This window comes from Miniopterus schreibersii (assembly GCF_964146895.1).
Source record: "Miniopterus schreibersii genome assembly, chromosome: 1".
NCBI classification, from domain to species: Eukaryota; Metazoa; Chordata; class Mammalia; order Chiroptera; family Miniopteridae; genus Miniopterus; species Miniopterus schreibersii.
In genome coordinates this window covers 98,041,283-98,068,233 of record NC_138101.1, presented here as the reverse complement: position 1 = coordinate 98,068,233, position 26,951 = coordinate 98,041,283, and the positions used below count along the sequence as shown (strand labels likewise).

Here is a 26,951-nt window from a genome sequence, read left to right as displayed (position 1 = left end):
GAAATCATGTCTTTTACTTCTGTGTATATTCCATGCACAGAGTGCATGTTGAATAAACATTTGATATTTAATTTTGTGAATTACTGAGTTTTTATAATCTCTAAGTAATATTTTCATTTCACTCACAATTAAGGGTAAATACGATTATCTTCATATTGATATTTTAATGATTTGGAGAACTTTTAAAAAATACTTTTAATCTCATTAGATCATAAATTTTAATTAACATTATATAAAAATAGCATATATAAAGGTAGTATTATCAGATTTCAATTTTGAAGATGCAGTTTTCAGTGGCATATTTTTCATGTCTCTTCATGTGTGTTTGTTCAGAGGATTTCTATCAGCCCTGTCTCAACCTAAAAATAGAAACAAGCAAATATATATAATATAGCAGTGACAAGGAGAGAAAAAAACAAATTATTTTTACTTCCTATTTTGTATCACTTTACAGTAGCATCATGTGGCTTTTGTTCAGGTTTTATAAACTAAAATAACACAAAATTTGAGTTAAATGTGTCCTTATTGCTAACAACAACTAAGTCTGCTGTACACAGCTGTGTTTAAAAGAATGATATTGTTTATAATGGAATGTTTTAGATATTTCCAAGTGTTTTTGCAGTGTAATAGAAATGTTCTCTTTGGAAAAGTTTGCACATTTTTTGGAAATAATTATTGATGTAAAGTGAATTTTAATTATCAAAACAGACAAGTCCTTTCTGGGCTTATTAAAGCAAAGCCATAAAAAAGAAGACTTTTAACAACCAGGTGTGTAAAATTATATATAATCTTAATAAACCACTATAACAGTATTCTTAAATTATCCAAGTCAAATAGGAAATTTAAAATAAAATAATGAAGCATGTCTAAAAAGAAATTGAGAGCCTACCTGTAGTACCTGTGCTAATAAATAAAAAGTACCTTATAGGGTTTGGAAAATATAAAAGAAAAATTTAAGTGCCCAACAAAAAGAGAAACTAAATCATGTTTCCAGCATACTCCAGTAGATCCCCTTTATTTTCAGGTGTATGTTCCAAGACCCCCAGTGGATGCCTGAAACTGCAGATAGTAACAAACCCTATATATACTGTTTTTCCTATATATACATTCCTTAATTAATAAATTAGGCAAAATAAGAGATTAACAATAATAACTAATAATAAAATAGAACACATAACAATATACTGTAATAAAAGGTATGCGAATGGGCTTAAGTAAAATAATTATTTGAGCATAAGCACTATGATATCACAACAGTAGATCTGATAAATTGAAGACTACTAAGTGACAAAGGGCAGGATGGGGTGGGATAGGGTGAGATTTCATCACATAACTCAGCACAGCAGCGTCTAATTTAAAACTTATGAACTGTTTATTTCTGGAATTTTCCATTTAATATTTCAGACAGTGGTTGACTGCAGGTAATTGAAATGGCAGAAGGTGAAACCACAGATTAGGGAGGACTACAGGACTTATTTTTAACTTCCTTTATATTATATTTATTTGTCCTCCACACTGATTAAGTTATTGATAAATTCTGTGCAATTGAATAAAATTAAGTACACTATACGATGATGACATTGCATTTAAATTTTTATAATTCATTTGTGTATATAAACTTTTATTTTTAATTTTCAGTAACTTGCCAGGAATGGCATTGTAGTAGTTCTGAAAGCAAACTCCTCAAATAATTTGATTTTTGATTGCTCTGTGAGAAAACCAACCTAAAGTAACAATCTTTGTTGATGCTTGCTCAGATCAGATGGACCAAAACAGCAGGAAGTGCCTCTGACAGATTCCAAGACTCAAGCGTCTTCAATGAGACTTTGAGGATTACAAATATTCAGCGACACCAAGGAGGCCGGTATTACTGTAAAGCAGAGAATGGCTTGGGATCCCCAGCAATAAAGTCAATCCGAGTGGATGTGTACTGTAAGTAAATTTCCCAGAAAACTATAATTAAGTCTACTATAGATTTATTTTGTCCTACCACTAGAGATCTACTTTTTGTTGTTGCATTATTGTGAAAACCTATGGTTATTCTAAAAATTAGAGTTCTATTTAGTTGAGAATTAATGGTATATAAGATAATGATACCTCATTTAATATATTTCCGGAAGAAAGAATCTCCAATAGGAAATTTCATAATTTTATGATAAAATAATACATATTATTTAAAGGAAATCTAAGCACTAGATAAATAAAACAATATTACTGAAAATTTCAGCAATGACAATATTGAATGTATATACTTCTTATCTTCACATGTAAGTATATAAATGTATTTTATATATTTTTAAAGGAAAGTGTTCTATACACTATAATTTTTTTTGTTAATTTTAACCAGGTGTGATTTTAGTTATTCTTATTTTTTAAATATTTATCATATATGTGGAGCTATTTGCTGGTGAAAGACCAAAATATCTGTGTAGACTGTTTTTGATCCAACTCTGTTTAAAATAATCAGTACCTTGGGGAATGCTGTGCCACGTGGAAAGCGCTTGTCGATTTAGTTTTGTTTTCAGTCTCATTTTTCCATTTTTTTGCTGTTAGCAAATATACTTAAAATCCTCTTGGTCTCTACTTCCTTCCCCACCAAGCACATTAAAGTCCTACAATCATTTCGATCTTTGAACAGGTTTATTCATCACTCTGTTGTCTCTTTACAAGAACTTACATTTTATTTGTTATCTCTTTAGTGTTAGAATAAAAAAACTTTTTTCTCACCTTAAAGTAATTCAGGCATAAGTAATAAGTAAACGATTCCTGCTTTTCTACCTATATTTTACTCTTTCCTCTTTTTTTCAATGCAGGATAGGTGTTGCATAGTTAGGAAAGTGACTGGAGCTACACAAGACCTGTTTATCAGCTCCTATGCTGAATCTCATTTGATTATTCAGGCGACTGAGAATTGGGCAACAGGGCTTCATTTGTTATTCACCTTCCACATTCAGGTGCTGGCTCCCTTCCTGGAAAGGATGAGAGGGAAGAAATCCATTTTTCTAGCCCTTAGGCATTCCTTGGCATAACTTGGGCACCTGCATCTCACATGGCTCTCTTCCTGTCCTCATTGGCCCACAGCTTGGTCTTACCTATACACTGCCCAGCCTCAGCATGGCACCCTGTGCCCCTTCTCCTGATGAAATGTTTTTAGTTACATATACTTTTTAAAAACATATTTTGAGTATTTCTGTTCATATATAATTTTAAACTAAATTTAATTTAAATGAATTAAATACTTTTATAATATAACTTTCTAGAGTATGTACCTGTACTTCTTTGTTATTATAATTTTGGTGATGAATTTTTAAAATACACAACTTAAATACCTTAAACACAATTCTAAAATCTAAAAAGTTCTGAAAATTGAGCGGGTATGTTTTGTTGGGTTTTGCTGGTAACTTTTTTTAGCAAAACTTGATGTGAACTAGTTTGGTGACAACATCTGACTTAAACTAATTATAACAGAAAAAATAGAAGAGACTTTATATTCTTTATTTACCCTACTTTGTACGAATAATTAAGGTTTACTCAGGAAAAAATGTGATTATACAGTATTGCCACAAGATCCTGCTGGATGCATCATATAATACATGGAAAATATACTGTATTATCTTTCTTAAATCTGAAATATTCTGAAAAACACTTCCCAAAGGTTATGAATAAGACATTGTGACTTGCATTGCCACAATAGGCTTAATAATAATAATTTTTAAAGTATATTTTTGATTAAAAATCAAATACAAAAAGGGAACTGACATTTTTAAGGATTCTTAAAACATTCTTCTCTCTCCCTCTTCCTATAAAAACTTTTAAGTACTAGTCTGCATTGTATCTACTCTTTTTTTTTTTTTTTTTTAAGTATATCTTTATTGATTTCAGAGAGAGGAAAGGAGAGGGAGAGAGAGAGACAGAAACATTAATGAGGAGAGAGTCATTGATCAAGCCCGCAACCAGGCATGTGCCCTGACTGGGACTCGAACCCTGATCACCTGGATCCTAGGCCGAGGCTTAATCACTGAGCCATGCCCGGCCGGGCGTACCTACTCTTCTATCTGTTTCTCTCTTGCTGCCCAGACTCAGTAGAGCTTCAATGACTTAGTTCCTAGTGCACACTTTGGTGGAAATGGTAGCAATGCTCCTTCCAGGTTTGCCAGTCCCTGGTAGTCTGAGGCTTGTGTCGCCTTCCTGAAGGCACTGACTCTATTCCCTTCTTCTTTGACTTCCCTTGGGATGTTTCCCACCAACCTGGACTTGCCAAACATTTCATTCTATGTTGTTTAAGTGAAATATCACTGTAACTGTGATGCAAACCATGACTAAGTACTATTTTCAGTACTTTTTGGTGACCAGGATTTATTAGAAAGCTGTCTAAAATTAAACTATATGAGAAAATAAGATGTATTAAATTATGGATTCTATGGGTATAAATTTTCCAAGGAATGCCAGAAATCTTTCTTATGGTTTCTAGACATGTGTTTTCAAGAGTTGTGTCTATTCTTGAAGATTTGGATAAATAAATTCCTCAGATAATAATTTTGCAAACATTTTTGACGGGTAAGAACACTTCATAATAGAGACAACTAGGCCTGTTTGGTGAATCCACATGTTCCAAATATAACGTTAATTGAAGACTACAGTTTTTAGATTTAAGTATATTTTCTCTATGTGAATCTTTATCATTTTAAACTTGTTCTATCATTGTTAATAAGAAGGTGACTAACTTATTAATACTCTGTTTAAATTTGCAACCTTGGTGTCTAAAATGGGATTACAAGGTTACATCTAACAGTGCTTGGATTTTGATTTGATGTTGGACTGCTTGATTGGACAGCCACTTTTATGAACCATAAACAAGTAAGCCACTTTATTTCAGGTCCTTTGCTTTAAGTATTTTAGGAAATGCTAAAACAATCAGACCCATTTTTCTGTTGGAGTCCTGGCTTTAGAATCACCAGTACCGTATCGATTTCTATTTCATTTTCTAAACTGGTTCCACAAGTGGAACTTTCATCATTCTCAAGGGAACTTGAAAGATGGGCATAGAATAAAAACACAAAAAATTCTGCAAGTAAGGATTATATTTGCAACAATAAATTGAGGCAGACTATGGCACGGATACAACATTTTAAATAAACAATATTAGAATTTTGCCTTTAATTCCTTCTTGTGATAGGTTGTCTCTAAAAATTACCCCATAAAATATGAATTTTCTGGCCATCAGTAGTCCTGGAGAGTTTTTATAATAGTGAAAATATATATCTCACTAAATTCCATGTTCTGGTAATTAATTTCTAGACTTGAGTGCTAATACCTACCTAAAATTATAACCCCTCATTATTTTGATGAGGAAATAATTTCAGAAAAGAACTTGCTACAATTGATTGTTACAAAGTGAGATTATTTTTATTAGATCAATATTTTAAAATATTTGTGACACTATACCATTTTAATGAATTTGAAAAGATTAAATAATCTAAATTAACAATTCTCCCCACTTAATTTTCTAAAATTTATTGTTAGAAATATTTGTCCACTTTTATTTTATAAAGCAACTATAAAATGTATTTTTTATGTATTGTTTCAATCAAGAATACTATTTGCTCTGTATTTGAGAAAATATTATAATTATATTCCTCAATTTAATATAGTGTATCATTTTGGTTTTTAAAAATTATAAGTTATTCCAAGAATTCTATGAAGTGTAATTCCTTAATAATGGTACATTTATAAATAGGTAGATTTCATTACCACATAATGATTTAATGTTTTTTCCTAATATGTGACCTAGTCATTTATACAAATATTTTTTATCAAAAGCCAATCAATTACAATTCTTTTACAATTCTAAACTCTGAGAGTCCAGTTGTCAGACTCTCAGAAGCTGCTTTCTTATGAGATTCTGAAAAATAACAGCTATATGTTTAAGAGAAACATGTAGAATTAGTTTTACTTAAACCTGCTGTTTTAAATATATGCATTCTTTATGTCTTCTTCCTGCAACCATACCAAAACAATAGTAAAAGGATAAAATAACAATAGCAACAACAAAACACATAATAAGGATAGAGAGAATGGGAAAGAAGGTGGCAGAGAAACGATTTTGAAGGAGAAGAACCAGATCAGGAAATGGCCATTGCTTAGCGTACTAGAGAAAGCTTACATCAAAGCTGTCGGCGTAGACAGAACTAGGCATACTCATGCAACAGAATCTTTAAAAGGGTCAGGAATTGCAGATACCATTTAGCTCTCAGAGTGAGAGTATAATTGAGTCTAAAACTGAAGAACTGGTTGAAAGTCTATACAAGCAAAGTTACAGGCCCAGATCTCTTTCTACATATCATACAGTTCAGTCCTGACCACCTCCCTTCTTCTGCCAACTTCTCAGTGAATCTCTACAGAGAGTTGGGGTTTTTTTGGTGAAACATTGTACCTAAGGAACTTTGAAAAATATGAAAGATCTATATGTGCTGAAGAAAACAATAGAGTACAGAGGAACTTTGAATTATAAAATCATCAAAAACAAGAGGTAATATAATGTAATTAAATCGGGCTTATTAAGTGAAAGTTTACATTTTCATCACAGTCCTTTCTCACATTTGGTCTGAGAATGCCTTCTAGGCGGAAAATTAGGTAATTCTTATCTAGGAAAACTGGTGAACTCTAGAGAAAAGACTATCCTTTTCTGACAATTAGGGGCCCTGTTGAAACAGCCCAGCTAATACTCTCACAATGAAGACTACTATAGATCAATGGAGCTATCAATAAGGTCTTTTAAAACTGATTATTAGATGTGAGTATACCAGACGATAACTAGACATTTGAGACAATCTTCTGAGGAAAAAACCCCCCAAAAAACAGAGAGAAACCAACGCAAAGAAATGAGAAAAAGATCCAGGAAACAAAGATAATACAGAGGCTACATAAGACAAAACAAAACGTAATTATTGTTTTTTAAAATTACTATTCTTAAGAAAAAGAGAGAATAAAATTGCACTTATGGAACAAGAAGAGGAAAGTACATATAAGAAATTTTTAGAGAATATCAAAGAACTCTTAGAATATTAAAAATGATAACAAAAATCTTTAGAAAGGACGAAAGATAAATTTGAAAAACTCCTACAGAGAGTAAAACAAAATTTAACAATCAAAGGGTTGGAACAAGAGAGAGAAGATAAGAAAATTACAGAATTAGGGAAGCTGATCTAACATTTGAATAAATATTCCAGAGAAGATAGAGATGAAGAAATTGTGCTTTAAAAAATTAAGAAAATTTCCCATCATAGTATTTAGGAGTGTGTTATCAATTAGAAAAGGCCTAGAATGATGGAGTAAATGAAGTTCACATCAAAACACATCAACATGCAAGAAGTGCTTAAAAGTTTTCAAAGTTCTGGTATGTTTTTTTCTAAAATGATTACATATAAAAAATCAAAAGCAAAATGGAACATTTCTCAATAGAAATCAGGAATCTAGAAGACAATTGAGTAAAGCTTTTGAATTTCTGTAGAAAAATTATTTTTAAAGTAGAATGTTATATGCAGGCAGACTTTTTCTTCAAATATCAAAGAATATGGAAGACATTTTTAGACCTATAAGATTCTAATTTTTTCTGCAATGTTTTCTTTCTCAGGACACTAATTTTATATATGTTCCACCAAAACTAGGAATTAAATCCAGGAAAAGGACAAGATGTAATTTTTTAAGGAGATTATGTATAGGAAACTATAGAAGGGACTCCCAGGACAATGACAAAGTAACACAGCGCGATGGTAGCTGTGCATCGGGCCTCAAAGCAACCAAGACTCTGAAGCTGGGAAGAAGAGGCTTTGTGTGGCATGTCTTCAGGAAAACATGTTTTAGACAGGAATTTTACACTTCTCACAGAAAGCTTAATAACATGGTTTGGATAAGTACATATAAAATTGAGGAAACAAAATGTTGGCATTATTAACAGAAGAGAAAGATAAAGTTGTATAAAATGAAATGTAATCTTAAGTATACTGCAAGGTTCAACTGTGAAGGAAGCTTCAGTACTCAACAGTACTTGACATCAAAAACATGATAAAAATATAAAGAGGATGGGAGAGGATTACTTACTATAAGAGAGCTAAAGTCTCCAACAAGAAGAAATCAGTACGACAGTGTGAAATGAAAAAAAATCTATATATAGCAATTAAACATTTAGGGATATAAAAGCAAAACCAAGAACGTTTAAATATGCATTTAAAACGGTAGCCTCTCAGTATTGGAAATACTTGAGGCTGTGTTTTTTATAATTATTTGGCTTTCTAAACTATATGTGTGTATTATAACTTAATTGTTCTAATTCACATAATATAGACTTGAACATTTTACCTCAAAGGTCTTTGCTATTAATATTAAGCTCCAATAAGTCAAAACTAATTTTATTCCAAAAAATTTTTTAATTTATCTTTATTGTTGAAAGTATTACAGATATCCCTCTTTTTTCCCCCATTGATCCCCTTCACCCCACATCCACCCCACCCCTAGGCCTTCACCACACTATCGTCTGTGTCCATGGGTTATGCATATATGCATATTTTTTTATTAATCTCTCCCCACCCACTCCCCCACCCCTGCCTTCCCACTGAGATTCATCAGTCTGTTCCATGCTTCTATGTCTCTGGATCTATTTTGTTCCTCAGTCTATTTTGTTTATTAGATTCCACGTATGAGTGAGATCACGTATGAAGGAATCAGGAAGAATCAGAAAACCTAAATAGGCTAAAACAACTCATGAAATCAAAGCAGTAATAAAAAAAACTCCCAGCAAACAGAAGCCCTGGTCCTGATGGCTTCACAGGGGAGCTTTCTAATCGTTAAGTTAGGGTTAGATAGTTTATAAAAATGTTTCTTGCTTTTTGAGGTAGGCATGCAGTGCTGTGAATGTCCCTCTTAAGACTGCTTTCTCTGTGTCCCATAGATTTTGGGTTGTTGTGCGTTCATTTTCATTTGTTTCCAGGGACTTTTTTATTTCTTTCTTGATCTTTATTGATAACTCATTCATTGTTTAATAACATGCTATTTAGCCTCCATGTGTTTGAATGTTTTTGAGTGTTTTTACTATAGTTGATTTCTAAAATTGTTGTCAATTAAGAAACTTAAGTCTAGATTTACATTCACACTTTTCTTGGATTCGTCATAAGAATTGATATTTCTTGTTATTTAATGCCAAATAAAGTTAACTAAAAAGATACCTGATAAGTAAAGAAGAGACAATAGCATAGCCACATTCTAAATCATTATTTTCCCCAAACTTGAAAGAATAAAACTGGTTCAGGTTAATCTCCACTACCATTTGTTTACACATCGTTTAGAATGAAACATTAAAAAAATAAGCTTTTACTCATTTTTATTCATTCAGAAAATATTTGAATAGCTATTCAAAATATAGTTTCATTAAATTTTGTGAGGCCAGCAAGAATTCATTACATAATTTGCATGTTCATGGAGTTTAAACTACTTAAAGAGACAATGAATATATCATTTATTTAGATGGAATACAAATATTAAGCAATAAAATAAATAATATAAATGATGCCACACAACATGAATGATGTATTACATGGCACAGACAACAAAGTACCAGGACTGAGAGGTTATTGTGGCTTCTTATGAAAAAAGTACATTTGCTTTGTAGTTTGAAGGTTGAGATTTGAAAGACAATTCTTTGTTGCATTGCTACAAGTCTTTTGGTTGGCAGTTTTTGTCCTGAACTCTCTTTTTCAAGATGTTTGTGTAGCAAGCACCCTCGGTTTTTAGAGATAGCATCTGCCTCCAGGGCAGAAGGCAGATTTGTTTCCAGACCAGGATATTAAAGATAATGTCTCCCAAAGGGGCAAAGATTGGGCAAATATGCTAGCAGAACATTTTTAAGATTGGGACTTTCCTACGCTCAGGATTCCTTAACTGCATCAGAAATTGTGTGTATAATATTTACTTGGACTGCCTGAATTGCCCCCTTAGAAACTGAGGGAGAATGAGAACCTATGGAAACATGAGGCTCAGACTTACTAGACATGAGTAATAAAGTCCTTTGTCTCTGACCCAGGAGTCTCATGTTTTCTGTCAGCACCCATGAAAATGTGCCAAGCAAACATGTTAGCCAGCAAATGGGGAAAATATGAGACCCTCCAGAGTTCTTGACACAGTAGGGTGTAAATAAGTAGGGTGTAAATAAGGGGATGGTCAATTATATTCCGCAATGAATGAGCAGTTTGATTGAAGGCACAGAAGAGGGATTATGTGATGGGTGAATAGTGACTAGAATGGTGGGTTTAGAGGAGGAATAAAAGTTTAATTTGAAAGAATGGCTGTAAGTGTCTGTTGAAATGTAGCACCAGTGTTTTCAAGCCATATGAATAATTATCTGCCACTTATGTAAGATATCAAATAAAGAAATTCTAATTTTAAGACTTGAGAATTATTGGTGAGAATCAGTAATACTAATGCTAATACTAATGCTACTAATGATAATACTAATACAGCTTCATTTGTCTTCTCTAAGAAGAAATTACCACTCACCAAGAGCCTCAAGATTCATGTTAGCATGGAAGAGAATATATTCTGTGTTAAAAAAAAAAAAGTAGGTTCACAGACTGTTGAAGTTCTCATACTCATAGATATTTGTTACCTTGAGATACTTGAGAACATTTAAACAATTTGCTGAGAATGTATTCACCTAATCCTTTTACTTATTCTCAGCCATGACTGTATTGCTCACAGAGTAAGAGAGGTCATACAACTTTAAAGGTTACGGTTTGATTAAAACTTATTTTTAATTCAAAAGAAATTAGATTCAGAAGCATTAGCCTAATAAGCTTTCATGTGTACAGACACTATTCACACATGAGACACATTTTTTCCAATATCCATTAAACATATTGTAAGCCTCCTTATTTCCGAAACATGTCACCCACTTTAATTTCACTTAGCTGGATTGTTGCATTTCACTTTGAGGACAAGCAGCAGTGATTTTTATTTTGGCCCTTGTCTGTTAGATTAATTTATTACATTTTCACCTAAGAAATTACTGGGAGATTAGAATGACATGTTATCTATTTATTTCCCAAATACAATTTACCCATGTTAGAAAGAAGTATAAACTGCACAGTTATTGGCGAGTTGTTTGAGTTTATTTTTATTGGACCCATCAACATGACTTGTGGATAAGAAAGTTTAAGAAAAAGACTGGAATACTAACTGGAATTTTGGTAGCATGGCAAGCCCTGGAAGACAACTAATGCCTTAAGTTAGTCTCATTAAGCATAATTTTCTCACCCACCATCCATCCTCCCAAAACATTAGCCTTGGATTTGGGAAGTCTTAGTAGTGCCGATGTGGTAATTACAGTGCTTATTAAAAATGGTTTGCTGTCATGATGATAACCCTATTAATAATTTCAAGACAGAATTTTGTAATTCGTGTATGTTTCAGATGAACAATGCTTGCTTATCGGTTATTTACTCATGGGGCACATAACCAATCTAATTTCCAATTAGTATTAGAATCCCTTATAAAAGAACTTTTTAAAAAAGTCCTTAAGTGAGCCCTGGCCAGGTGGCTCAGTTGGTTGGAACATCGCTGGGTTCATGGGAAGGTTGAGGGTTCAGTTCCCGGTCAGCTCCCATACCTAGGTTGCTAGTTCAGTCTCCGGTTTGGGCACATAGCCAACCGATTGATGTTTCTCTCTCTCTCCCTTCCTCTCTCTCTAAAAATCAATAATAACATATCTTTGGGTGAGGATTAAAAAAAAAAATTTAAAAAGACCCTTAAGTGAAAACGATATTGAGCATATAGACTCCTACTGAGTCAAAGACCAGGTCAATATCATGCTGAGAATGCTCAAATTCCTATCATCTTTTATATAAACAGATAGATAAAGATATATATTATATTCTTTCAAATATTCCTAATTTTCTCTACTGAAATTTTTACATAAAGTATAGTTAGCTTCTGCTAATACTTTTCTGACAGTAAACTCTATGTTGTCTTAAGTGCTTGTTCAATTTTTGTGCATTTGCTTGTAGTATTTTTTAACTTGTGAAGGCATTGGCTTTCTTATAGTTTTAGTATGCAAACATGCCTACTCTTTCTTTCATGTGACCATTTTGAATATTTCAACAAAGTCATAGTGACACCATAAGCCCTTTTTCATACATCCCTTTTAATCTTCATATGAGGTATTTTCCAAATATTTGACCTTCTACTTTTCTTAACATGCTTAATTTTAATAGTATTTCTTTAAATCTTTAGTAAAGCTGATCCACAGCTTTACAGTGGATATGAGCTGTTCCACGCAGTTAAATTGGAAGTATTATCTTTATAATCGGGAAATTTGAATTTTTACTAAAATTATTTGCTTTGATATTTAAAAAAAATTAAAGCAATAATATTTTGCTTTGTTGGCTTATATTTAGTTTGAGGTAAAAACTTTTTAAAATAGAGATTTATAACTGACATCTTATTAATATTTTTGTGTGCATTTGATCATATTGTAAACCTAAAATCAGAACTGTGTATACTATTTCTGTTTAATTTAATTTAATTTTTAGCTGTGCATAAATATTTTAAGTTTTTGAAATATATTTTTGTAGATTTTTTTCCTATTTATTCATTTTAAAATGTTTTTATGTTTTCTATTTAAAATATTACTGCTTCTTATATTTCATTTAATTGACTTTATGCACAAAATGGATAAAGTAGGAAAATTACTAATTTCACATATTCTAGTTTTATCATTCCTATCCCCAGTGTAGGAGGCACTCCTGGTCTGAGATGTCTCCTCTTTGGAGCTCTATGTTAAGGTCTTCTAAGGCTGAACCATTTTCTAGTTTCTCATTTTTTCCATTCTTTCATGAGACAAGATGGGCAGGACTGTACCTCATGGAAGAATATATTGCCAATATGCTAAATTCATTCTGTGACTAATTCTCTGAGTTCCTAGAGTTTCTCTCTTAAATCTATACATCAGAAAATAATCCAATATTTATTTGTCTAAAGTTACTACAATTGGAGTATGAAGAGGTGCCTTTTTATTTATATAAGGAGGCCAGTTGAGTCACTCCAATTTTATGTTTTTGATTTAAAATATGTTTTACTTATTTATTCCCCCCACCCCCAAACAATTGGCCAGTTAATTTCATGCAGTGTTTTAAACAGGTGAGATTTTATTTCTAAAGCTAAATATCAATGTAAACTTCATTTCTTTTTAAATGAGAAATGAGTATTCATCTGTGAAGAATGGTTTCTACAGAATTTCTCTAATTTTCTTTATTTTTATTCTAACCTCAAGATTAGATAAGCACAGAGATAACACTTAAAAGAGTTTCTTAATATGTAAAAATGGAGAAGGTAAAAGATCTCACTCAGTCAAGACCCACCAAAACTATAGAATGTCCTTGATCAACTATCACAGTAGATGTGTTGGTGCCCTTTCATCTTCTTCTTTTCACTATATTTCTGTGAACATTGGAGTGTCTTTTAAATGAATATACCTGAAATTTTTTTCCTGGCGGTATTTTTTCATTTCCAGATGAAAGAATATTCTGCCCATATTCTCAGCAGGCAGAAGTTCTGGGAAGTTAATGTCCACTCCCATAGCCTTCCAAAAATGATTAGTGGGAGATGGTATATAAATACCCAGCCCCCATGCCCCTTTGATAGCATGACTCATTGAGATAGTTTCCCTGTGTCCAAAAGTTCTTCAGGAAAATTAAATTCAAACTCCTCATGGTGGTCACTAGCTTAATAATACACTTTTTATAATCTTCTCCTTCCACTTTTCCAATACCTTATGGGTGTTTCTAGGAAAGCTTTTCAAATATATTGTTTGCATTTGAACCTTTGTATTGGAGTTTGCTTCTGAGAATACTCAAGAAAACACGTCAATAAAGTAAAATGTGTTTAACTTGGTAGGATGATACATTATTCTAGAACGTTAACAGTTTTAAGAGCAAACCACACATCTTATTTATCAAAACTTATTTTGTACATAAATATTAAAATATTGATTAATACACATTTTGATGTAATCTAACTTAGAGTATAACTCTTATAAAATCAAAAAGCATAATCTTTAAAGTTCAGGCTTTGTCCAACATTAATTTTAAGGTACAATATTTATTTCATCTAAGAGGAGAGGAAGTCTTGAATTCATTTTGTTTTCTTCTACCAGTGAGTAACACTTTCCTTTACAGTTGTCAAATTTAGTGGAAAAGAGTCTGTGTAGGATGTCCTTAGGTCCATAGAAGACTTAGCTGTTAACCCCCCAGAAATGCTGCCTATTTCATAACTGTTCACTGCTTCTTATTTAAAAGACATAAGGCAAGAATGCTTTTAAATAAATTTAACCCTATCTTTTTATTAAAATTGTTCACACAATTAGAGATGTCTCCCACTGCTTTCCCCCGTACCCACCTCCATCCAGTCCCCACCCCACACCCTGCCTCTGGCCATGCCCACACTGTGTCTGTGTCCACCGGCTCTGTATATATGGTCTGAGGCTAATCTCTTCACCTTCTTTTATCCAGTCCTGCCCATACCCTCCCTCTTATCCTGTCAGTCTGTTCAGTGCATCCATGCTTCTGGTTCTGTTTTGTTCATCAGTCTAGTTTGTATATTAGATTCCACATATAAGTAAGATGATATGGTACTTGTCTTTCTCTGACTGGCTTATTTCACTTAGCATATACTCTCCAGGTCTATCCATGCTTTAGCAAAGGGTAAGAGTTTCTTTCTTTTTTTTTTTAGAGCCATGTAGTATTCAATTGTGTAAATGTACCACCGTTTTTTTATCCATTCATCTACTGATGGGCACTTCAGCTGTTTCCAGATCTTGGCTATTGTAAATAGTGCTGCTATGAACATAGGGGTGCATATATTATTTTTAATAAGTGTTTTGGGATTCTTAGGATATATTCCTAGAAGTGGAATCACTGGGTCAAAGGTGCTGGTGAGGGTGTGGAGAAGGGAACCCTAGCACGCTGCTGGTGGGAATGCAGACTGGTGCAGCCACTATGGAAAACAGTATGGAGGTTCCTCAAAAAGTTAAACATGGAGCTTCCTTTTGACCCAGTGATCCCACTTCTAGGAATATATCCTAAGAATTCCAAAACACCAATCAGAAAAAATATGTGCACCATTATGTTGATAGTAGCACTATTTACAATAACTAAGATCTGAAAACAGCCGAAGTGCCCATCTGTAGAGGAGTGGTTAAAAAAATCTGTGGTATATTTACACCATAGAATACTGTGAAGCTGTAAAAAATAAGGATCTCTTACCATCTGAGGCAGCATAAAAGAACCTGGAGATTATTATGTTAAGGAAATAAACCAGCCAGAGAAAGACAAGTATCATATGATCTCACTTATATGTGGAATATAATGAAGAAAATAAACCAGTGAACAAAATAGATGCAGAGACATGGAAGCATGAAACAAACTGAGGGATCTCAGAGGGGAGAGAGGATGGGGGAGAGATTAACCAGAGAACTTATTTGCATATATGCATAACTCATGAATACAGACAATAGTGCGGTGAAGGCCTGGGGTGGGGAGGAAGCGGGGTGGAGGGGTTCAATAGGTGGAAAATAGGGGGACAACTGTAATACTTTCAACAATAAAGTTATATTTAAAAAAACTTTTTTGCCAACCCTTCCCTCCCCCAAAAAAGGCATTTTTAAGTTTTTGAGGAAACTCCATACTGGTTTCCACAGTGGCTTCACCAGTCTGCATTCCCACCAGTGCTTGAGGCTTCCCTTCCTCACCAGCACTTGTTTGTTGATTTGTTGATGTAGCCATTCTGACAGGTGTGAGTGATATCTCATTGTGGTTTTAATTTGCATCTCTCTGGTGATTAGTGACATTGAGCATTTTTTCATATGTCTATTGGCCATGTTTGTCCTATTTGGAAAAGGGTCTATTCAAGTCCTTTGCTCTTTTTTTTAGTGGGATTGTTTGTCTTTCTGTGTTGAATTGTATAAGTTATTTCTATATTTTGGAAATTAACCCCTTATCAAATTTATCCTTGGCAAATATGTTCTTCTATACAGTGGATTCTCTTTTTATTTTGTTGATGGTTTCCTTTGCTGTGCAGAAGCTTTTTAGTTTGAAGTAGTTCCATTTGTTTATATTTTCCTTTGTTTCCCTAGTCCTAGGAGATATATCAGCAAAAATGTTGCTATAAGACACGTTTGAGATTTTACTGCCTATGTTTTCTTCTAGGATTTTTATGGTTTTGAAATGAAAGATAAAAAAATCACATGATCGTATCAACAGATGTAGAAAAAGCCCCCTTTTGTGATAAAAAGTCTCAGCAAAGTGGGGATAGTGGAGTCGTACCTCAGTATAGTAAAGGCTGGGTGTGCAAAACCTACAGCAAACATCATACTCTGTGTCCGCAGCTCTGTCTATGCTGAGAGTCACTTGGAGCATCAGTTCCTGACACTGTAGGATAAGGTAGAAAGGTTCTCGCAGAGAGGAGAAGCCGGTAGACTTGTGCAGATAAGAACATCTTTAAAAGTTAAGTGATTTCTACCCCCAACTTTAAGGCAAGAGTCTAATTTACTTTGAAAGTTGAAGGAAGTGTGTTTCCCGGCCCGGCTGGAATGGAGGGCGCAGCGGAGGAGAGGAGAGGCGGGATATCCGAGAAGGCGCCTGACTTGCCTGCTACTTCGTATTTTCAGAAACTTAGCTCAGTTGTCTCTTGCGAGAGGGAGAGGTTTCACATTTTCAGCATGCGAGCCCTGCTGCTGTGGCTGAACACCGGCTCTCCAAGTCCCTGACCACCGGCGACGGCGCGCGTTCGCTCCCCGCTGACGGCGCCCGGGAGCGCGTGGCCCTGCCGGGGCGGCGCCGCGCTGTCCCCGGGTCCTTCCCGGTCGCCGGGGCGCCCCCAGGCTTAAGGACAAACCCCTGTGTCGCCGGGTGTGAGGCGGCTGTGCCTCCAGACCGCGGGGCTGCGACGCAGTAAATGAAAGGGCTCAGGCGGATGCGGGCGTTTCCACGCGTCCGGCCTTAGGCGCCCTTCAGACGGTGCAGGGGATACATTTAGAGACGCCCCAATTTTCAGAAGGATCTAAGGTAGAGGCAGAGCAACAGATGCCATCCGTAGTCGCAGCTCCACTCCCTTCTTCCAGCTCCTCTCAGGGGCACCGGGCCCCCGCAGAGCCCCCTCCGGCCCCTCCGCAGGGGGCGCTCTCCCGCCCCGCAGCCTCGCTCCAATGCGGGGCCGCCCCGCGCTCCTAGCAACGTCTACGTTCATTCTGCACTTTTCGCTAATAAATATCCAATTCCCCCTGCTTCTGTTTTTTCCTGTTTTGTAGAATCGGATCCCCCTTTCTCCCAAACCAACATCCTCCCTCTGGGTCCCCCCCCCCCCCCCCCCCCCCCCCCCTCCCCCCGCTCCCCCGGCCAGGGGCCTCCCCCTCCGCGCAGCCCTCGGGCCCGCCCCGCCTCCCAGGCTGCCTCCCCGTCGAGGCTCCTCGCCCACTGCCTGAGCGCCTTCTTCCTTTCCTCTCCTGGGAATTATAACTTCTGACCAGTTTCACGTCTCAGAAATTTAGTGTGATTACTGTCTCTTTATGTATCGTGTCCACAATGTATTTTGTGAAACTCTGAGGTCTTTTCAGGATTCAGGGCTTTCAGATTTCAGGAAGGTTATGATGAAAAAACAGTATTTTTGTAATATCACTATATTGAGATCCGGGGCACCAGCCCATGATGGAAAATATTAATAGTCCTGTAGTTCTATCTGTGCCCTGAGTCATGTCAAACATGAACTTTATAAATACCCAGGGATCACTTGAGGGCTGTGTTTATCATCAGAAGAGCTCTGGCCATGTCAAATTTTGCTTCCAAATGAATTAGGGAAAAACTTTCCTTTTTGAGATCCTTCTAAACTTGAGAATCACATAGAAGGAATTGTGGAATTTTATATAAGGCACTGCAGACCTGAATTAACAGTTAATGTTTATGTTGGCAGGTGTTATATAATGGTTCATGCCCGTAAAATTGTTTTTCTAAAGGTCTTGTAAAGTCCTAGAGAGCAGAGGTCACCTTCTGTCATTATTTAATATCCTCCTATCCAAATGACCAGCTGAATGCTAAGCTTATCGTAGGGTGTAAGAAGTGTGTGTTTCTGTAGGGTAAGTTAACTACTGAAGGATACCTTGAGGTAAAATCAAACCAGTTGAAATTTTCTTTTTCAGAATCTGCATCTGCATTTTTATCTTCCTTCTTAGACTTGTTGCCACTCTTTTATAACCTCTGAATTCTTAGAAATTGTCTATATAGTTTAAATGAATGTCTGTGATTGCCTGTTTCCAATCATAAAATGCCAAATCATAAAAATGCCAAATAATAATATTTAAACTTTATTACTTTTTATTGCTTACAAATTGTGTTCCTTACAAATTTCCTCAAATAAAGATTCAGACAAAGGAAGGATTGCACATGTCCCCGTGTCCTTTAGAAAAAAGAGAGCAAGTGACTTGTGATCTTAATCATAATTCACTAAGAAAGGGCAAAGGCTGCTGTTGGAAAACTGAGTTAGAAATTTCACTATTTTTTTTTTTTTTTATCTCTCTGTGAGTAGGAAACAATGTTTTCCATGAGAGGTTGGCATCTGATAAACTATGCCTTTCAATGGTAGTACCCTTTGTGGGAGTGGAATTCTACTTCATACGGTATTACATATTGTGGCCCATCAGTTTTCATTCAACAAACGATTATCAGTTAACCTCTGTGGCAAATTCTGTGCGACTTAGTGTTGAGAAAAGAGTGTTAAGCAAAACCAAGACAGTTCCTGTCATCAGAGAGGCTTGACCCAGCATAGCAGAGTTAAGATACGTGGTTTAATAGCTGAACGCTGAGCAAACATCGAGCAATTGTGGTCCTGTTTCATCTTCTGCTATCCCTGAGACTTGCTAAATTGTGAGTTCAATAAAGAAGCGACTTTTCTGAGTCTCAGTTTTTTCTCTAAATGATCAGATTGGACTAAAATCATCCTTAATTACTCTCAAAAGTAAAAAAAATTGAAAGTCTCCAAATACCATCACATTAGGGGTTAGGATTTTAACATAAAAATTGGAGGTGGCCCCAGGGAGGCACAAAAATTCAGTCCATAACAGTAGTGAGCTCTTATAAATATACATTACAAAAATGCCAAAGCTGTGGATTATGATACATGAATCCAAAGTGGAGAGGATACTTTTAAGTAATGAAAATGATTTTTAATTTTTTAAATATAACAGTCTTATGAACTCCACTCTCTTTAGCTTTTTAAGGTTATACCACTATATATTATTTCTTTATTATATATTATATATCTTATATGACATGTTATCTAAAGTTATTGTGCAGTGAAAGTACTTGCACAGAGTATAAGTTTAGGAAGCAGATAACATGTTTCAAAATTCTGGCTCCAAGACTTTGAAACTGTTTATCTTAAATAAAGTATTTAAAACCTCTGAGCATCAGTTTTGTTATATAATAAACGGGAATACAGGTACCACCCATTTTCTGGATGTTTGCCTTAGGGCAATTTGCTTTTATAAAGACCTATATTTGTATGGTATTGGCTTTTTTCATAAAAGCGAAAATCTTCTATGGAATTTTTTGTTTGTTTGTTTGTTAATGAAAACAGGTAGTAATATAGGTCATTTGTAGAAGCAAGTGGCCTAACACAAACACTTTGGAAAGCAGGGGATACCCTTTCCTTCACGCCATTTTGGCTTATGAAAGATTTCATTGGCATGCTCTACTTTCAGATAGTGGGGGAAACCTATAATGATTCCTATATCTCAGGGTTCTTGTGAGGATTGAAGAATGAAGAGTAAGATACAGTGAGTGACCAGTTAATGCAGTGTTATAGTATTAAGGTAGTCAAGATTGTCTCTGTGGGTTGAGTAGGTTAAGAGAAAATCTGCTGCTTCTACTATTGCTGTTTCTGCTTCCACTCTCATGATAGTATCACTACAACTGCTTATTACATCTCTTATCCTAAGGGATTGTTGCTTAATCCTTTCTGAAAAGGGATTAACACAAAGGCAAAACACTCTTTTTATGAATATAACATTTATAGAAATAAAATAGCTCAAAAACTATATGAAGTTCTTATTTTGAGAACTTTCCTATAAGCAAAATATTTTAGTATCATGTATATAGTTATAAACAATATATATGAAACTATATAAAACTATTAGAACTGTATATAGCTATATATAACTATAACTATATATAACTTTCTATATATAGTTATAGTTATAAAGTCTAAATGCCAGCAATGTCCCAATATAGGATGCATAAGGAACTATTATTAAATTAAAATTAGTCTTGATATTAAAATATTCAAAAAAAGCATAATTTGCTGATTTTTTAATTTGTGTACATTTTAACTTTATTTTAAATGCAGCTTTTAATTCATTATTTTCCTTTACCAGGCATATAACCTAAGAACTTATATGCATATATGCATAATCCATGGACATATAGCTACTTACTGTAGTTCTCAGACACCTAAGATGTCACCCACAGATTGAAGAGAATATGCAGTTTACTTATAAGTTTTGTAGCTGTCTTCCCGAGTTCCAATTGCCAGTTATAGACTGAAGCAACCTTTGAATTCTTGTTGCAATAGCATTTTAAATTCCTATCCAAGATACTTAACTAAAGTCAATGAACTATTTGAACTTACCTGTTCTTATATGTTTTTTTATTTTTAATCAGCAGTTTATTTCCTGATCTGAATATCAAATGAAACCTTAACATGAGGATGGTTAAGCTTTGTAGATGTAAGTCTGTATTAATTATTTATCATTTTCATGTGGCCCAATGAAACCAGTTCACCAAGAGCACCCTGCAGTGAGATATAGTGCAGATTCTGGGCCTTAATGTCTTCACATTTGGATAATAAGTATTTCAAAGCCCGAATTTTTAAATTAATTTAAGGATTTCAAAGTGTTCCTAGGGGACATAAGAATATTTTCTCTATTTCCTAGTTAAATTGCAATATTATTATCTTTGGACGGTTAAGCCATAATTCTGTTGAAAAGAAGATTCTTTTCATGGTAGTTCAATAAATGTAAAAACTATTGGCAAATACTGATGGAAATTCAAAGAATTAAATGAAAGTGCTAAAACTCAAAATATAAGTAATGTGTGCATGAAAAGAATACAGTTTAAAGTGGAAAGAATGAAAATTTCCACACCACTGGTTTTAAATAGAATATGTAATATCTTCAACCATAATACTGAAGTTTGTGCTGAAATGCAGGGATTGTATTTTAATGCAAAGAAAAAGTGAGAGGCTGCGCCTTATATCAAACATACTAACATTACAATCATTCCAGAATACATAAAATAAGTAAGCAAATGATATGTTCTAAAACAAAACACTAGCTGTACGTTTGTTTTTTTCTCTAATAGCTAAACGGCTGTGGGAAAGTCATGAAGTATCTTTAAATTCAGGTTCTTTATTGCTAAAAATGACTAATAGTAATGTTGTTGGGAAGAGACAGAGAAAGAGAGAGATCCATCTTATTAGCTAAGTACAATTCTGGGGTAGCTTAAAACATCTTTATCTATGTACTATTCCTTTATCTGAAATTTCAGTTCAGTACTTCAGTGTTGCATGCTTTTTTTGTTTATTTATTATGCGCTGATTGCTTTACTTTATCAGACCCAAGTGCTCATCTTAAAACTGTGCTTCCTGGAGAGGGCCATAGGGACCAGTTAACCTAGTTGAATAAAAACTCTTTAGTACTCCCTTTTAGGCAAAGCAGTCATCCCAGAATAAGCATGTTTTTTAAAAGGCTAGAAACTTTCATGCCTGAATAATGTAAAAAGGCAAAAAATATATCAAATTTAGTGAATTAACTAAAATTCCTAATAAAAACAACTGATAATTAAATTTTATGTTTTATATGTGTGTGTATATAAATATATTAAGCTTCTTTGAAAACACTTTTTTTAGAAGTCTTTATTGTTGGTTATTCAGCCATGGAAATGAAAAATTAGTGATCTACATTTTTCTGAATAAACTTGTCTGCACCCTCTGAATCTGTTGTTGTTTTATTGAATCAGCCTAGCAACACAAAATTTTTAAAACATTGTTGCTGTGTCTAGCCATTCCCTTTCAGTTAAATTTTAACTCTATTATAAGAATGTAATTTTGCTGTCCAGGAAACAATATATTAAAATAAAAATACAATTATGATAAATATCTGGAAAATTCTATATCCCTTTGAGGTACAGTTTTGTGGACAAGTGATTGTTGAGTTACTTATTCTGAAGAGACTGTAAAAAATTTATTCTGCCCTTTATGATAGTGGCTAATGAGCCTAATTAAAATGACCATCTGATAAATATACCCTAAGAAAGTTTACTGTTTAGAAACCAATTTCCTCACCGTCTCTTATTTTTATATTTAATGTAATTTTATTAAACAACAACAACAACAGCCCAGCCGGGCATGGCTCAGCGGTTGAGCGTCGACCTAGGATCCAGGCGATCAGGGTTCGATTCCGGGTCAGGGCACAGGCCCAGGTTGTGGGCTCCATCAATGACTCTCTCATCATTGATGTTTCTATCTCTCTCTCTCCCTCTCCTTTCCTCTCTCTGAAATCAATAAAGATATATTTAAAAAAATAAATAAATAAATAAAAAACAACAACAAGTGACAAACTATTAAAATGATGTTTTTGGGCCACAAAGAAGCATCCAAGCACCCAAAGAATATCATGTAGCTTTATCATTCTCTGAAGTCTAGGTTTTCTGTGAATACAGACTTGGGCACATTAAATCATCTGCCATTCATTGTTTCATCAGCACTTATTAGTGGCTATTTGTACCTACCACCACTTTCCCATCTTGCCCTACATATTGACAGATCGCAGGTACACAGGAGGACATATTCTGCACCCTCCTAAAGCTCACAGGACCGTGAAAAGAAACTAGAAGAATGAAGATGCGTATGTAGTCACATAGTTAGGACCCCTTACTCTAGAACAGATGGATCCAAGTCATAATTTTTTCAACTAAACACTTAATAGCTAACTGAGAGTGATTGAACACATCTTATGAAATAATAATAGTATACAATTGTTACAGCTAAATTCAATGTACTAGAGTTCTATAAAATGAATTCTGAATAATATATACTTGAAATCTACTATTATTAATGTATGTGTCCTTTCCCAGGGAATTAACACAGTAAATGTTTCTCTTCTCGTCTGACAAAAATTTCTTTTAGAGCATCTCACACTTATCTGCACTGGCATTGCCATTTTTTGTTTTGTTTTGTTATTAACAACTAATTGTAGAAAGTTATCAATGTCTGCATTTGTACACAGCTCAGATTTTAAATGAAGAGATCTTATTAGTTGCATAACTAAGGTGGTTACTTTCTTCAATATGCTCATTAAGATGCAGGCAGTTACTCTTTATCTGGGTGGCTTTCTTATTTATATGAACGTACTATCCTGCACCTTTGATTAGCATCTAAGTTTCTCTGCCTTTCTAATTACTCCCTATGTGCTCTATAGGTGGGTTCATTTTACTGTGTTCTGACTTGGAGAAGGAAAGCTAAAATGGAAGTGTGATATTACTAAGTATTTTTCTGACTGCAGTACATCAGATTTACCATTTAACCATGTGTGTTCACTCATTACAAAGGTTGACCAGCTGATGTAAAAAAAATAGACAAGTGGAAATCCATTATTACCGGAAAAATTCAGAAAGCATTTATTATTCTTAGTTTGGTAACCTGTTGTTTTTATGGACATGAAATGTTTTTTAGTAAGAGTTTTGGGTCAAATAAAAGCAACTAATAGACACCTTAATGAAATGAATGTTAAATTATAGATGTGACAACTGAAATTTTTGTAAAGATAAAGAAGGCTCTAAGATAGCCTTTTCTATTAATGGACAATCATAATTAAAAATTGGTGATAGACCTGGTGGGTGTAGCTCAATGGTTGAGCATTAACCCATGAACCAGGAGGTCACATTTGGATTCCTGGTCAGAGCACATGCCCAGGTTGCAGGCTTCATCCCTAATAGGGGACATGCAAGAGGCAGCCATTCAATAATTCTCTCTCATCACCAATGTTTCCATCTCTCCCTCTCCTTCTCCCTTCCACTCTCTAAAGTAATAAAAATATTTTTTAAAAAGATGGTGATAGCCTGGCTGGACGTGGCTCAGCGGTTGCATGTCGACCTAGGATCCAGGTGATCGGGGTTAGATCCCCTGTCAGGGCACATGCCTGGGTTGTGGGTTTGATCAATGACTCTCTCATCATTGATGTTTCTATCTCTCTCTCTCCCTCTCCTTTCCTCTCTCTGAAATCAATAAAAATATATTTAAATATATATATGGTGATAACATTTCTAGTGTTTTCTCAATTTTTTTTTAGAATTCAGAAGCTAATGTTTTATATAAGAAACAATTTTGTTCCCTCGAAATAAACATTAGTTTATTTTTGGAGAGGTCTGTAAAGAATACTTTTTAAAACTCTCATAAAATATATACAAGAAAGAACATTATAGTTGGTTTCTAGGTTCTTTACATTGTTTTCAAATTTCTGAAGCACTTATATATATAGAATTTTAGTTGTAAAGGGGAAACATACATACACACACATGCGCAGACACACATAGATATGTATCTCTATGTATGATTATGTATATATATGAAAACATATATATGCAACATTAGTTAAATTTAGGTACTATGAGGTTTTTTTAATCTTAAATTTTTTTTAACTGTTGAAAAGCTATTCACCTTCCATAAAGCTAGTATAACAGCATGCAGGGCAAGTCTCAACCTAAGGCATTTTGAAACATTTGAGTGAATGAGTACCTCCTGAAACGGCATTTTGAAACAGTTAAGTAAATGAGTACCTCCTGAATAAAGGGGAGAAAACTACACTAACTGATCCCTAACTATATTGTTTCAAATAAAACCCTGTAAGAAGATTGAAAACTCCAGTGCACACACCAGTCTCCTATACTGGTTTTCCACTGTAGTACTCCAGCCAAGTCATAGCTGTATTCTACTGGGGAAGGGGAGGGGGGGGAGGTAGGAAATTGATTTAAATAATTGTGCATTGAGCTATTTTTCCCCACTGGAAAGATTTTTGTTGATACATTTCATTTTATTAAGGGAAAAGAAAAATACTCAGTAGTTTATATGCCATCATGATCTTCTGAACATTATGGGACTGTTACATAATGTCATACAGATATGGCAACCTTGTAGAGATGCATTTATTTTTTACATAGATAATATTTTAAGGATTTTGTCATTTCTGAGAACTTTGACCTTACATTCAAGTTGATCTGTGAAGCAATTTATTGAATTTGCTGCTGTTTATATAGTTCCACCAGAGTTTATGAGAAAAATTCCAAGGGATGCACGCCTTGAAACAGATGTGTTAATGCAGTACACCATATCTGACTGCCCAATATTTTAGCCCAGAGGACAGGCAGGTTTCCCACCCACTTAATTTATTTCAACCTGGCTTGCTATCCTGGGAGGCTATGTATTTTGCTCTCAGTGAGACTCGTTACACATTCATGCTATTTTACCACAGCAATGTTGCAAAGGGTCATTAGTTTCTAACTCCTAGATCAGCAAAGTGGCCATTTCCAGACACTACATGGAAATAAAAAGAAGATGCTATGCATTTCAATTTCCGCAAGATCAACTCTTGCCTCATTTTGGATGTTGTGACAGGCCAAACTGATTTGAGTTTATCACGGCCTGTTTGCTGAGTAAATAAGGAAGCCACAAACTTGAGCACTTCTGTAAGAAGCTGCCACCACCCTACATCAGAAGTGACAGATAGATGTGAGAAACAGTGGGGCTTGGCAGACAAGTGAAATTCTGGAGAAGTAATTGAAACAGTGGCATTTTAATAGGGTGTTAGAACACAGCCTCATTATTGCTACACTGAGGTGCTTTTTTAGGTGTTAACTATCACCATATCAGCGAGAAGGATCTCCAGGAATGATTTCAGACCTATTACATCCATCTTCTACCTCATATAGTTATACGATGCATCTGAGCTGCGCTTTTCACATTAAGGGTTTAAATATAAATTGAAATCCAGTAGCTATTTTTACAATTCAGGAAACAATCTGGCCTTAAAATGAAATGTTTGTTTGCATAATGGAAAGGTCATGTTTTTAGTCTTCATAAAACCCGAAAATCAATGATGGTATGTTTGTTTACTAGGTAATTGGGCAGAGGAAAAGTGGATGGACAATGGACGCAGACTATCTCCATGTTATACTAGGAAGAACAGAAATGACAGCTGACTCAATGTCAGCAGCAGTGACTGCCAGAAATAATATTTTTGCCTATATCTTGTGGTCCTGGTGAGTCTTAAGGAGAGGTAGTTGAGCCAACTCTGTTCCATGGTTCTGGGGCAATAACCTTCATGCTTTCTTGTCAAATCACTCTGGGAGGAATTGTTTCACAGAGGAGCAACATGATCTCTTGAAACAGCTCCTGTAGCTTAGGGGATACAGTAGCAGCAACTGATAATGAATGGCTGATAAAATTTAGTGTGTATTTGTGAGTGTGTGTGTGTGTGTGTGTGTATGTGTATGAGATGGGGTCAGGGGGAGAGAGAGAGAGAGGGAATGCACCCTACAGGGTAGAGTGAGATCAGGGTTGCAAACTCAGGACATCAGAGTTGCTGACCCTCCTGTTTGTTTGTCTTTACCTGAAAATACTTGGGTCAAGTGAGCTGTCTCTAGCAGCAACAGCAAAACTTGTTTCTGTGCTTGCTTAGACTGCCTTGAAGACAAAGCCGGTTGTGCTCTGGTAGGGGAGTAGCCATATGCATAAATACCATAGATTTGTGCTGCTCCTACCTGAAGCTCACTGATTTTTGTGAATAAATATTTCTCAGTCTGTTG

At 34.8% G+C, this 26,951-nt stretch overlaps 1 protein-coding gene across 1 annotated transcript in view; it reads left to right on the top strand.

The window, feature by feature from the left end:
* Positions 1 to 26,951, top strand: part of MDGA2 (MAM domain containing glycosylphosphatidylinositol anchor 2) — an 829,367-nt gene that overhangs the window by 466,292 nt on the left and 336,124 nt on the right. The window contains exon 3 of the mRNA XM_081140380.1: positions 1,758 to 1,932. Within this exon, the coding sequence (XP_080996506.1) occupies positions 1,758 to 1,932 (175 nt within the window). The remainder of the gene's footprint in view (positions 1 to 1,757; positions 1,933 to 26,951) is intronic.